Source organism: Hippoglossus hippoglossus, chromosome 15 (assembly GCF_009819705.1).
Source record: "Hippoglossus hippoglossus isolate fHipHip1 chromosome 15, fHipHip1.pri, whole genome shotgun sequence".
Taxonomy (NCBI): Eukaryota; Metazoa; Chordata; class Actinopteri; order Pleuronectiformes; family Pleuronectidae; genus Hippoglossus; species Hippoglossus hippoglossus.
In genome coordinates, this window is record NC_047165.1 from 21,824,838 (window position 1) to 21,839,101 (window position 14,264).

The 14,264-nt window shown below is 41.6% G+C and overlaps 2 protein-coding genes across 39 annotated transcripts in view; both read left to right on the forward strand.

Moving 5' to 3' along the window:
- LOC117775846 (regulating synaptic membrane exocytosis protein 1-like) overlaps nucleotides 1-14,264 on the forward strand; it is an 89,666-nt gene that overhangs the window by 26,180 nt on the left and 49,222 nt on the right. The gene's annotated exons all lie outside the window — the stretch shown is intronic.
- LOC117775849 lies at nucleotides 10,883-14,193 on the forward strand. Its single transcript, XM_034609386.1, has 2 exons — nucleotides 10,883-11,185; nucleotides 13,325-14,193. Exons 1-2 carry the CDS (start codon nucleotides 10,986-10,988, stop codon nucleotides 13,848-13,850), a joined length of 726 nt encoding a protein of 241 aa, XP_034465277.1. The 5' UTR covers nucleotides 10,883-10,985; the 3' UTR covers nucleotides 13,851-14,193.

Consider the following 14,264-nt stretch of genomic DNA (forward strand, 5'->3'; position numbering starts at 1 on the left):
ATCTGATAGGATACTGCGGGAGAAACATTCCTGGTGGACACGCTTTTAACACCTTCCTCTGCTCGAGTAGTTGTGTCAGGTTGAGAACCTTACTTGGCCTTGGCGGCTTTCCCTCAGGGCAGCTGCCAAACTGGCACTTTGATGATACTTGGCTGGGTTTGAACGCCATGGCTGCCCAAGAGTGCTTTGGTGTGCTTTACATAGCAGCCTCGCTCCCTTTCTAAAGCTTGGTACAATGAGCATTAGCTCTAAAGAAGAAGGTTCTGGCAGAATGGAGCCCTTATGTACCTGTATAGCTGGACAGCTGACCGGCTTTGAGTTACTGTTTGACATGGATTCGTTTAATTACTTGAGGATTGATTAATCTTGCTTGACACAGTGGTCCAAACGGACAAAGTTACTCTGCCTGCTGTTTCTGCTCCACGCAAACTAAACATTCAAAGATAAAGTGGAAGTGTTGGCAAGGGTTTTTCTGGTCTTAAATGATATGCAGTCTATCAGTGTGCTCTATATTCCAAGATCGGTTTTTACTGCTTTTGATTAAGTGACTTGAAAGTGGAGTTTCTTCTTTCTGGCAGAATGTGTCTTATTAATTCAGAAAGTTAACACAATTAGATGTTAGATATTTCAGATGCAGACCCAAAACCTGTCCTAGAACTGAACAATAGCAGTACATTTCAACTTGAGTAGATACCCCAATTTACATAGCTGGATGAAGTATTGGAGGGATTAGGGACGATCTCTTCTCTTCAATTCTTTTTGAGAGCAAACATAGAATGGAGGGAGTTGAAAAGCAGTTTGGAGGTGTTCTAGTTTGCGCTCAAATTGTGGTTTAATATTCACATTTCGTTCTAGTTTGATGCGGTTGTATTGTTTCACATTGAAATTTTAAATCCTAAATCTTTTAAATCCAAGATCAAATCAAAGGTTTGATCTTGTATTGTAATTTCTTTTAATTTTAAAGACTTACTTACCAAGTTGATGGTGTATTGTTCAAAGAATACATGCGAATTCTGTAAATTATATATATTGAGTTTGCAGTTGTTTTTTTTACATTTTATCATACAAAGTTATGAAAACTATATCCAAGTCAAGTCAGATGTTACATGACACATAGAAGAATGATCTCAGTCTCTTTCACACAGCGAGGCGTGCAGCTTATTACTTAAAATCAGATCAGTACTGTCACTGTGTATTGGCTGATACCCAAAGCCCAGGTATCAGTATCTGGACTGAAAAAGTCAGATGGGTCCTTCCATAGTGTCCTGGAATGTAGGCAGAGATTTTCCTCAGCTTTATTAGGATATTGTGTTCTGACATCGGGCCCCATCAACTTTAATACATGTTCAGTTTTGAGTGTATACAGCATTTACATTCGAATACTTCTCCTGGCTTAGTTGGCTGACTTCCCGCAAACTCCTGACATATTATTTCATTACAATTTGAACTTTAAGGCTCAAAATGCAATAAAACAAAGAGCCATTCTCTGTGATTGATATGCTCAGAAGAGCAGTAGTTTTACATTTGTTTCTTTTGTAAGGAGTTTTTTGTATGTGAAAAGTCATTATAAGGTAAATTACCTGGATATTAGAATTACTACCCTTTGTGATTTTATCTTAAACAGCAGATCCATTTCTTTTTGAATATACAAAATTTGGGCATCCAAATGTTACTAGCTCAGTGGTACATGAAATTGTTCATAAGCTCTCTGTTATGCATCACATACGTTCATGCTCTCTTCCAATGTCACCTTTGCAAGCGTTCAGCTGTAATTCTGTCTTCCTGTCATCCTTCCACCATGTCCGAACTAGCCGAGGCTAACTGTTGTTACTTCAAAACAATGACCAATACTTATCAAGACATATGGAGTTAACTACACAACAAGCTGTTCTGTTCAAGGTTATGGTTTTAGACTGGACTCTGTTTCCACTTCAGACACCAAAATCGAAAAACTGGAAGGTTAAAAGCCAAATGTTTTCACGGACATAATCTCGTGTGTGTAGTGTGTTCATTGTATACTTAATGAAGTGTGATGAGTGTGCTGCCATGCTTTTCAAAGAACATTTTTGAATGTCGATGGTTAGAGTTACAGATAAAGTTTTAATAGGCATAACCATAGACAGTGTGTGGTGCAAGCAGGCTGGCGTGTCGCGCTAATGATATTCAGGGCTCATTATCTGCCGCGATGGCTGAGCTCTGGTGGAGAGATGAGTGTGTGTGTGTGTGTGTGTGCGTGCGTGTGTGTGTTGTTGTACTTATGCCAAGCGTTTCTCACTGAAAGAACCATTTTTGAAGTCTTGATTCTTCCTCTCATGGGAGATTAGGAAGAGAATTGTGCGTTACCTTCTCTCTAACTCTCACTCACATGCTCACTTACAACTCCCCTCTCTAATTGTTTTGTCCACGGCCGTATTTCTGTGTGTATGTGTGAGGGGGGATGGTTGGGGTGGGTTGTCTCTGTATGGTGGCTCTGTGGTAGACTGGCAGTCTGTCCAGGGCATAGACTGTAAATAACGATGGACCAGTTGTCTCTACATCTTCTCAGTCAATCATGACACCTACTTTTTATATCATTAATTAAAACCAAACCTAAATTGAAAAAAACACTTTATAAGATGAACCTAAAACATTAGTTTGGCCCATGTCCCATCCACTAACGGAGAAAGTGGGGTTTATGAGCTATTCTACAGCCTACTGCCACCAGGGGGCAACATAGATATTTTGGCTTCACTGTTGGGAGCTGCCTTGTCGTCCATTTGTATATCCAGTTTATGGTCAACAGTGCACACTGCCTCAAATGCAGGGTCAGCTTGGATTGGTTGAGATGATCAAGCCATCACTGGGGTCATCTCTGTTTTATCAATATGGAGTGAAACTAAAGCTGAGGACTTCCATTCAAAGCATGTTTACTTGTCAAACATGCTGAGGTGTAACTAATACCAGAACAAATTGCTGCATTGCAACAGTTGCCACCGAGCCATTACCATTGTTATTAGTCACTGTTGTTGTCTCCAGTGGATCAAAGTGGAATTATTAGCATGTTGTGGAAATTATATGAGGGGGGGGGGGGGGGGGGGAGGGGGGCTTATGCAGGACAAAAGCAAAAGTTTGGGACTTACTGGACCAAATGTTTAAGTATCTAAGTACCTTCACTGAGGAGGTTATGTTTCCATCAGCGTTTGTACATCGATGAAACTTGGTGGAAGGATGTATTATGGGTCAGGGAAGAAGCCTTTACATTTTGGTGCAGAAAATGTTTTTTGTGTTTTCTTTTCTTTACACATGGAAGTTCATAAAGCTCATCACTCTGGGGCATTAAGGTGCATACAGTAATGATAATAGGGGAGTATTACAGTAGTTTTCTGTGTGTTATTTATTTATTTAAGCAGAAATTAGGGGAGAAACAGTTTTTTTGGCTCTGTTGAAAGTTAAGAGGAAGTGAGTTATTTACCACCATCAACTGTTTTGCTTAATCCATACTCTACAATATGTAGTATCACTTCTTTTCATGGAACCTTCGGTTTTTCACCCCACTCTTGGGAGATCAGTGTTCTAAGCAGTGTTGAACTGTTCATACTCACTAGTCATATACTGTAAAACCATGACCTGCTGTCAGCCAGTGAGGCTATTACTGGCATCCTCCTTATTGCCTTCATAAATGTGTTCTCTGAGAGTAAGAACATTAATTTATCATATATGTGTTCATATATTTCACCATCATCTTAATGTAATAGCTGTGTATCACACACTTTGCCCTGGGGGAGGTGTGTTTCTGAGCTGAGAGACAATTCTGTGTCATGTCTACATAGATTTGTGTCAAGCATCACAGATCCACACTCGTTTACTTTCCTCTGGGTCAACATGCCTCCAACACAGAATTTGAGTGAGGGACTAACCATCAGCTGACACGACTGCCTCTGAATGAAAAAGTTAGTCTTGCATCCTGAGAGGAATGAGCTATCAAATAAAGGCAAAAATACCTCAAAAATAATCTTACTATTTGTCTGATACTTGTGCAAATATACAGTATATATGTATTGATCCGGGCCTACAAGGAATTATGGCTTTGTGCTGCTTTGTGTCGGGCTGCAGCGTCGTAGAAAGGCCTGAGCGATGTGTCATCTGCTGTTAACGCCACAGCGCCTCATGATTACTATTGATCGCCAGTCTCGCTAGCTGCGTCCCTTTCCACGTCCGTCTCTCATTGACTGGTCTTAAGGGGGCCATCGCTCTCCTGGTCGTTGCTGCACACTCCCTCATGAAAAGCTCACGCACATACAAGCACAGACTGCACACACAGGGGAGGCACATTCATATGCTTGTGTATGCCTGCACATTAACACATTCATCACACACATCACCAGCAGGCATTTACAGTATATTGAGACGGTGCTCAGTCCGGCTATAAGTGTATCTTTCACCAGTAAACTGAAGGCTACTTATGTAAGTCCAGCGACTTTAAGGTTTCTGATGTGGAGAAGGATTGATGGAGATTAAATCCCAAGATGATTTTAAACAAAATTTGCTTTCAGTGCTGAAGCGAAACAAAGCAATATTTGCTCTCGGCTATGCTCAGGCTCCCCCTACAGGTTGGATGTGTAACCAACTGTCGTAAATACAAGTTGTAGTCTTAAACTCTGCACATGTGCAGTTTGCACATTCACTGCACTCATTTCAGAGTAGAACAGTAGCACACAAGTTAACATAGCAAGCAAGTAGACAAGGCAGTTATCAATGGTTAAGCATGATGTCTATCAAATCACATGGAATTGGGTGATTCTCCTGCCAGCCTCTATCCAAAAGGGGGCCTCTTTTAGCTCTCACCAACGAGTGAAAAATCGTCCTACATTCACTCTTGTTCAATCACTTTCTCTTTTCCTCATGTTCGTTTTCTGCGACAACATCCTCCTCGGTTTCTTCGGTGGCTCTGCCATGTCCATACTGAGAATGGCCAGCAAGTTGTATCTCATAGCTTGCTTCTAGCTCCGGCTCTGGTTGTGTGTGACGTTAAGCACGGTACACCAGAGCTACACAATCCAATTCCAGACGTCCAGTGTGTATTGTCACACGCATATATGTGTGTGACAATACAGACATATATGCTCTTTTTCTGTTTGTTCGAGTGTTTTGTTAAACACTTGTGGTAACTGAGGGAAATATTTAAATTGAAGATGACATCTCTTTTTTGTTGCCTGCAGACGTGTGTACATTTGTTTATGATTGTAATTGTTGTAGATAAAGTGATACTTTACTTACCACATACTTAAATGGGCAAAATCGATGTCACTGAGTTTGTTATATTCTGACTCTTGGTCATTACAATACTTCTACACAGGAGCGGTTTCAGCTGTGTTTTTCAGTCATTCATCTTGTGTGCAACTGATGGAACAGATATACTTTGTTTTAAATCAATACAGCGCTCCACACAGGCTGCGTAACAGCTCACGTTTCACTCTAATAATAGTAATAGTGACCAGAAGCAGATTTTCACACTCCCAGTCTATTTCCCTCCGTTGTACTCATGTCACTACATTGATTGTGTGTTGGGCTCAGAGCGCCGCTGAAACGCAGGTGACCTACACTCATTTACTACACTGACGGAACTGATTAAGGACTGAAGCTGTAACGTGATGCTTTCACTACACACACACACACAAATACACAGAGACAGACAGACACTTTTATACTCTGTGTCCTTCCCCCTCTCTTCATGTCTCTCACCTCAAGCTGTCAGTCTCTCACACAGACCTTTACAGGTGTTTGCTAACTAGAGACATTTAGTGGTGAAAAAGGGAAGTGCAGCATCCTGACCCCATACACTGCACGACAGGGAAAGATGAGGGTAAGAGTGCGTGACGGAGGGTGTGTGTCTGAGTGACTGGGCCGGGGCAATTCCAAAAACACAATGAATTATAAACACATTCCTACCGTGGGAAAGGAGTGTTAAAATATTAACGTTAGCGTGCATGCACTCACGCACGCACACACACACACACACACACACACACACACACACACACACACACACACACACACACACACACACACACATAGACTACATACGGAGGAGGTTCAGCTAAATGTGTCCTCCCATTGACCAGATGATAATGTTTCTGTGTGTTTTTGTCAGGGAAACGTGGGTTACATAAATTATTTACAGTATTGATCAACTATTTAACTCTATATATGGCCGCTGTTTGTTTGTGTGTGTGTGTGTGTGTGTGTGTGTGTGTGTGTGTGTGTGTGTGTGTGTGTGTGTGTGCACGTGTGAATAGGCCTAATGTTTGTGTGGATAAAAACTAGTGTTCAGTGTGTTACTGTACAAATGCACCTGGGTGCCTCCTCGTGCACTTTATTGTGTCTGAGCCTTGTGTGCATGTGCTTGTTCGTACTGTATGTGGATGTGTGCTCGCTTGTGTGTGTTTTGCTGTGGGTGCTGTGCTGATATAGTACCTCATTAGCTGCTGTAGACACAAATCTCCTTTGTGGCAGTCTTTTATCCTTAGTGCACGATTTATATACGCCCTTGGTTACGGCGCCCGCCTCGCATGCTGCTGGTGCCATACGTCAAGCTGTCATTGGCTGATGCTACTTCCTGGTCCCGCCCCTCCTCCCACTCTCTTACACATCCCAAAATTAAAGTGGTATTTTTCTCATCCAATGGCTGTGTATAAAGATGGACTACACATCCGCACTTCCTCCCATTGTACAAAAATTAAGCCAAACTATCCGGGACAAGGGTGCTGCCATCTTGCACTGGTGATGTCATTTGGAGTCACAGATGTTTACACTAGTGATTAGGGAGTGGAGTGAAGTACTGCCCCGATCACATGTCAATCACAGCTGTCAATCAAGATATCTGACCCTGTTTTTATATCAACTTAATAAAGAACTAGAAACTTAACACTTGATCATATATCCCTGTCCTGTTCTGTGGTGATAGCAGGAAGGTTAACAGTGGCTGGCAGTGTTGCATGACAGTATGTCACATCAAAGGTCCTTCAAGGAACTTTTCATTTGCGTTTATTTTGGCGCCTCTGTGGACAAAAGAGGTAGTGTTTCAACTGTCCCCTGTCGTAGTGATATAACATGAAACAAGGACTGCATCAGTTTACATCCTCATGTCCGACCACTGTCTCTCTCTGCTCCAACTGCAAACTGAGAGAACGACTCCTGGGCGTTCAGGACATTCATACTTTGTCTAAACATGTTTCTCATATTTCGCGTCAAGTTAGTGTAACGGCCTTTCTGTAAGAGAAGCTAAATATTCTATTCTATCATGTCAAGTTGACTGTAAAGTTTACATTGTCACAGATATTTTCAGTTTTGGGATGTAAATGCAAAATGTCCCAGTAGTTGCATTTGGGGCACTACTGTACACATGGGAACTTTCCGTAAATGGAACATATCATTAGAGTTAATATCAATTAATATGGCAACAGACGGAAATAATAAAACACACAGAAGTAACTGCAGTTGTTGTGTTTTGGCACATAGAGACCAGGATCTGTCTCTCTGAGAGTCGGTCTCAACTCTGATACAGTGGCGGTGAAAAAGTGAATGCAGGCACCAGTTTTAAGTGGAGCTTTCTCTGTCTCACATTGAGTTCACCTAATTCTCATACTGTACAGTCTGAATGATACACAACTGGCCAACTCTCTCCAGGAAACAAACACCTAGCAACACAAACTGTGAGGTTTCAGACACACACAGATGGACACACACAGATGCTGTAGGATGCAAACAAACACACACAGGGGTTTGGTGTCCTAGTTTCCATCTGTGGAGAAGCTATTCTCTCTTTCTGGCTCTCTCCTCACTCACATACCCATCTCAGGGGGGGTCTTACTGTGGTCATGTGACCCACTGCTGCTGTTGTTGCAGTGCGTGTGTGTGCATGGATGAGAGCGAGCGTTTGCATCTGCATGTGTGCATCGCTGCTCATGTGGGTATATTCGATTATATGTATGCTTTTGTGCAAGTACGCAGAGTCTGCCTCTATGTACGGTATGCACATCCTTTATGTGTGTGTATTGTATTTCTGTGTGTGTGTGTGTGTGTGTGTGTGTCAACTAACTGTCAGGCTCTGCTCTCTGCCTGCCTACGGTTCCTCCTCTTCGGAGCTTTTTTCACCATCAGAGTGTGATCTAATACAGGGATTATGGTGGGATTAAGTGAGTCTCTTATAAAATAACAGCTCATCGCTCCATATCGCCCCAACACTGGCCATTTGTTCTGCGGTATCAACAAACTCAAACAACGGCTCACAGTGGTGAAACCCAATAACTGCTCCGGCAGCGAGTGAAATGCGCTTACACTGGAGTACACAACAACAAGATAGAGTGGTGAGATAATTACCTGCACCGTGTATTACAACCAGCAAATTTCATTTTTTAAGCACATAAACTAATCTTATTATTTATCAGAATTGATATTTCAAAGAACCATTAAATGTTGATGTTTGGTGTGTATTTGTTATGAGCAATCTACCTACTAATTCCACAAACGTCTGTCTGTCTGTCTGTAAGTAGAATGCATATTTTGTGAAGCGTTCATTGAATCAACTTCACGCTTGTCACGTGTGTTATTAATTGCGCAGGTAAGTGCTGTGCTGAATTTGGTGTGAGTTGAAGACACACACAACGTCCGGCCCACAAGCAATAACAAAGTGACAGAATACTGTAGAATAGTTCGATAAGAACTCACTATGCTATTTAGGCTTTATTTCCTTTTATTGCAGCAAATGTGGTTATTTACCCTATTTGTGTTGTAGAGACTTGCAGGTCTATTTGAGTAACAAGAAATAACTGATAAATCACGACTTTATTCCACGCAATAGTACGGCAGACTTCAGAGGTGACAGTTATGAAAGGGCTTGTCTTATTGATTTAAGTATTGGTTATAATCTTGGTATGTGCTCTTACACAACAGACATGCAGTAGATATACAGCTGAAGAGATGCAGGGACCTGTCAACCCAGCCAAAAAAAGGCCAAATGATAAAGTGATGCAATAAAGCAGCACATTTTTTGATGCAATCTTTTTGATCCGAGCATGAATACAAAACGAACAAAACACAAAGGAGATAACATTATGATGACGTTCACATAAGCTCTTTGTTTTCTTTTTATAGCCTGCATCTTTAATGTTTTTAATGCTTCTCAGTGCTATCAACAGCCTTGTCTCTGGCTCAGGAGGCAGATGTTCTCAGCTAAAAGCTCTGATAAACCCAGTGTACACTACGACCCGCTCAGCACCAAATGGCTTGACAAAGCAGGAGACCAGCTGGTGAGCATAGTGGGGCATTTAGCAGCTGAAGAGCCTGCTTTTCTTTCCTCTCAGGAAATGTGTCGAGACCAAACCGGAGCTAAAAGGACACATAACTGCTGGATCGTTTGCTATCACGTTCCCTTACATATAACATTTAACTTTACACGTTGATAACGTGTCAGTGTTGCCTTGACAGATTGTTTCTGCTGCCCCCAAGTGAAACAATATATAATTTAGAGCAGGTTAGAAATCAGGCAACCTTTGTTAGAGCATACAAGACAAACAATGTTGCACTGGATGATGAATACAATATTCTATTTTCCCCCTCCCCCCCTCACCCATTACCCATCAACAGTTACTGTATCAATACATACATATGTACCCAGCCAATGTTGAGTTTGTTATTTCTAAGGTTTACTGTATTTTAATGATCTAAGCCTTATTTTCTCCATCCTTTATTTTAGGAATAGTATTTGGTTTATAATGTTAAACCCTATTGCCAATATGGCTACTTTTTCTATTTGTGTGGGGACAAAACATTATAAATAACCATTAAGCCATTACTGACCACCATAATCCTGCTAAGAATATAATTTTTTCTATGGTCATAAACGGGATACTAGGATAGAGTAATAAGGCCATATTGAAGAAAGTAAAAATTCTTGAGATTTTGAAAATAATGTCATAATATGACAGGAATAAAGCTGTAATCGATGAGAAAAAAAGTCGTAATACCTTATTTTCTAATCTCACTGTTTTTTGGGAAACTGTGGACCCACTTTAAATAGCACGCAGATGTGACCTTTCAGTCGACCACTCCCAAACACTTTTTCCTCCACAAAAGACGCCATCTGTGTGTTTCTTTCTTCAGAATAGACACAGTTTCTAGCACAATCTCTTAAAAGTCCTGATACTTAAGATAAGGTGGTGCTGATGAACCAAACGATGATGAATTTCAATATTTGTAAAACTCATACTCTCTCAATCTTGAGTTGAGATTCAAACAGATAAATTAGTCAAAGAGGCCCAAAAAGAAACCCACTGATCCCAGAAGGCGACGTAACCATTCGATTAGGTTTTTCTGTAAGATTGTATTGTTTTACACTGTGTTTTATATTTCTGTATATGTACACATTCAACCGCCAAGCTAACTTATATTGCGTGCAGATATACATCACTTGGCCAATAAAGCTATTCTGATTCCAATATGTGTTTTACTTGCTGTTATATGTTATTATATTACACATTTCTGAGGTCAATATGACTCCAAACATAGAGTGTGTTTTTATTTCATCAACAGGATTAATTTTAATAGGGACATCACATGAGGCAATAAAGGTGCTAAGGGTCAGGCACACTGTCTTTACATTGTGTAAACTGAATTGTCTGTTAAGTAACAACACATAAGACATTTAAAATAACTGTCCACTTTTTAAAGACTTATTGAGTTATCTCTATATTATCCCGTTTTATAGTTTGCGGTAATTTAAAACTTGCTTTAAAATATTCTACAAAGCCTTTTAAGAGATATTTAAAACGATATTTCTACTGAATAAACTTAATATTATATTATATAAAATATTTTGGAAATCCCTGGGCCACCTGAAGTAAAACACTCAGAGGTCATGTGATTTCCTGTTGTGAGCTGTCTGGAGAGGAGCGTCAGTTCTGCAGCAGTCAGTCAGTAGTCAGGGCAGCAGCGGACAGGTCAGTAGTATGAGCAGCAGCGGACAGGTCAGTAGTTCAGGTTATAGCATGAACAGGCTGCAGGTGCTGTTGACACACAACATGTCGAGAAGACGCGTCAGGGAGTCGTGGGCCGTCGTGTCCAGAACCAGCCCCACGTGGGACGAGTACTACGCGGTCCGAGCCCGCGGCGCCACCGCGTCTGCAGCGACGGAGACCGAGGAGGAGCAGTGAGTGCGGCCGCGTTTCACACCCCGTTACCCGCATGTCACCGGCACTTCTCACCGTCACATGTGGAGCGAACCGCGGCTGCGATGTTGAAAACCCACCGAGCGTTGAGGAGCAGCTCGGTCACGTGTCCGTCGCACTGACTGAGTCTGATGTTCCAGCCTATACATTCATCCTATGTGTAGAAGAAATACACCTTATTCACGGCAGCCATTTTGACATGAAACGGCAGGTAAACGCAGGTTTAATTATCACACGAATGAAGTAATGTGTTAGTTCCACCTGTCCCTGAAGTCCCGAAAGATATTTGTTTATCTTTATAAAAGATGTAGGATATTTATATTGTGTGCACAAGATATTTATTTGAAGAAGTGATTTGTGTTTTTGAATCACTCAGATGCACACATCCACCAGACGTGTACCATAGCGTGGAGAAGAGTGTTGTTCTCACCTGGGAATGTCACACAATGAAACCCCGTGTTGCTCTTGCACAGAGACACATGCTTGTCAGGAATCTTCCGGAGGAAGGACTGTTTCAATCATACAACTTGAGAAATTAACAAACTCTCAAAAGCTACACATGCCACTTAGTGTTGTTTTCGAGGCATGTCGTTACTACTCAGATGCTAGTGTACAAGAGTGTTCCTACAAGATAATAACTTGTGCGCACAAGATAAAAAAAACATTATCTTTTGGGACTTCAGTACCTGCTATTCCAATGTGAAAAAGGACTATTAGCTTGTTAGCTAAATGTTACCTGTCCCAATAGTCAAAACATGTGAGAACATGACCCCGCTGCTGTAATTAACGTGCTAGCCAACATCACTGTGGGATTTTTTTGCACTCTCCATATTTACACTTCAGTTTTGAAACAGCTTAAACAACATTACCTGCTGGCAGCTCACAGGTCCTGTTTGCTGGTAATTAAAAGACACAATGTTTTTTTTCACTGTACATCCAGTGAGTGCTTTGTGTACATGAATCCAGTTGGGTTTTTCTGACTAGGTGTGAAAGGATTGAAAGGGGAACAGGTTCTTACAGCTTTGTCAGAAAGAGAACCATGTTGACTGGGGCTGCGTGATGCATCTCAAATTTACCATCATTGCGATAGCAACATGCGCAATGTGTGTATCGCAAAAGACCGCTTGAACTGCGATAAATGGTGTTTCATGTGCCGTGCATTCACGCCCTGCATGTCAATATATTTGGCCAATCAGATGGAGTCCTGCTGCCCTAGATTATGAATTAAAGATTTTCATATCATTGACAGGCCTGTCCAGGTTTTTTTTCCTGAATGGAGAATTTCGAGCTGCCCCTGTCAAATTTCGTGACACCTCCCGTCAAAATTCCAGTACAGTGGAAACTGCTACTGATCATGTTTATCCCTGGCCAAATTGATGTCTATAAGCTGTTGATTACTATAAAAGAGTTGTGTTACTTCTTTATGATAGTCCCAGCACATGAGGGAAAGGTAAAGGCACACACACACACAGACTCCTCTGCTCACTTCTCTCTCTCTCTCTCTCACAGGCTAAGCTGAAGTCTCTGACTCGCTACAGTTTAAACGCTGATTTGTTTGAAAAGACGCAACGATCTCAACACAGATCATCACATAATTATCGATACTTTCCTTGAATGAGTTAAAGCTTTCCTCAGAGCAGCATGCACATTCATCACCTGTCCCGCTCACTCTTTTCCTCTTGTTGACGCGCAGACACACACAGACGCACTGGAGATGCATACAATGCATGGAGAGTCGGAGGAGATGGCGTGGCACACATTTGGAGGACAGTGCGCAGCAGAAAGACTTAACACCGTATTCTTAAGCATTTGTATATTTATCGCAAGTCATATCGTATAACAATATATAAAACACATAGTGTGTAGATATTGCATATACACAAATATTTTTTATCTTGACCAGCTCCAGTATGTCTCGGTCACCTGATGATCTGTCAGAGTTGGGACTTTAGTTACTTCAATAGTTTTCTTTTAAATTGCTAAAAGAGTTACAGATGTGGAGAGGTCTGGGTCTCTTTTTGAACTAGTACATTAGACAACTCCATGCTGCACTTCCCCCATCAGTTACAGTTTGATTTTAGCAATAGTGATTAAATCCCTGCATGTTTGTGTGTGCGTAGTTTTAGTCCAGTGGAAGAGGAGAAGGATCCTGTGGATCCATATGATGAAGAACAGGGGTCATCTACTCCCTACCCAGTGGATCAGCATCCACCTTCCAATGCCTCACTCCCAGCCCGTGCAACAACATCTGGCGCATCACTCCACAGAGCTCCGAGGTCAAGGTCTTACAACCCAACCCAGAGGAGGAGCTCTGCTGCATCACACCCCAACAGAGCACAAAGCTATCACGAATCAAGACGCACGTGTGGCGACGACTGCTGCTTCAACTATAATCAAAGAAGTTACAGACGAAGGTACACGTCAGGGATGTCAGGGAGATACAGGTCAAGACCGTCACTGGAGCACATTCCTGTGACTATCCAGCCTACCAGGTGGTACCAGGTTGTCGGGAGAAGGCAGTGCAGCAACTGCAGATACCAGGGGAGGCACCAGATGACATCTTGGATGTGCCAGAGTTGCAAGGTGCCCCTGTGTCTGATGCCATTCAGAAACTGCTATGGTATATGGCACAGGCAGAGATGTTGAGCTTTCTAGCAGGAAAGACAGGAAGTTAGTTCTCCCACGATGGGATTGAGTTTTTACGAAGTGCAACTTTAATCAGCCTTGAGGCTTTTCGAGTTAATCTTTCACTATCGGACCTGTAGTTAACATGCACAATACTTAATGCTGTAATGCTGATTGTTAATTTAGTGTTAGAACTACCAGTTGTTCCTTAAACATTTCACAGTTTTGGGTTTGGGGAGGTGAACTGGTTTGATCCCCATATTGTTTGTTATTTTGTTTGTTGTTCCAAGTTTAGCTTTTTCTGTAATTCCTTGTTTCAGATTAAATTACAGAGAAGTTGTATGTGGTTGTTTTTTGTTTTTTTTCTGGACCACTTTGCACTTTACTCGATGGTAAGTGAATATTAAGATTTACAAGTGGGGCAATGTCACGGGT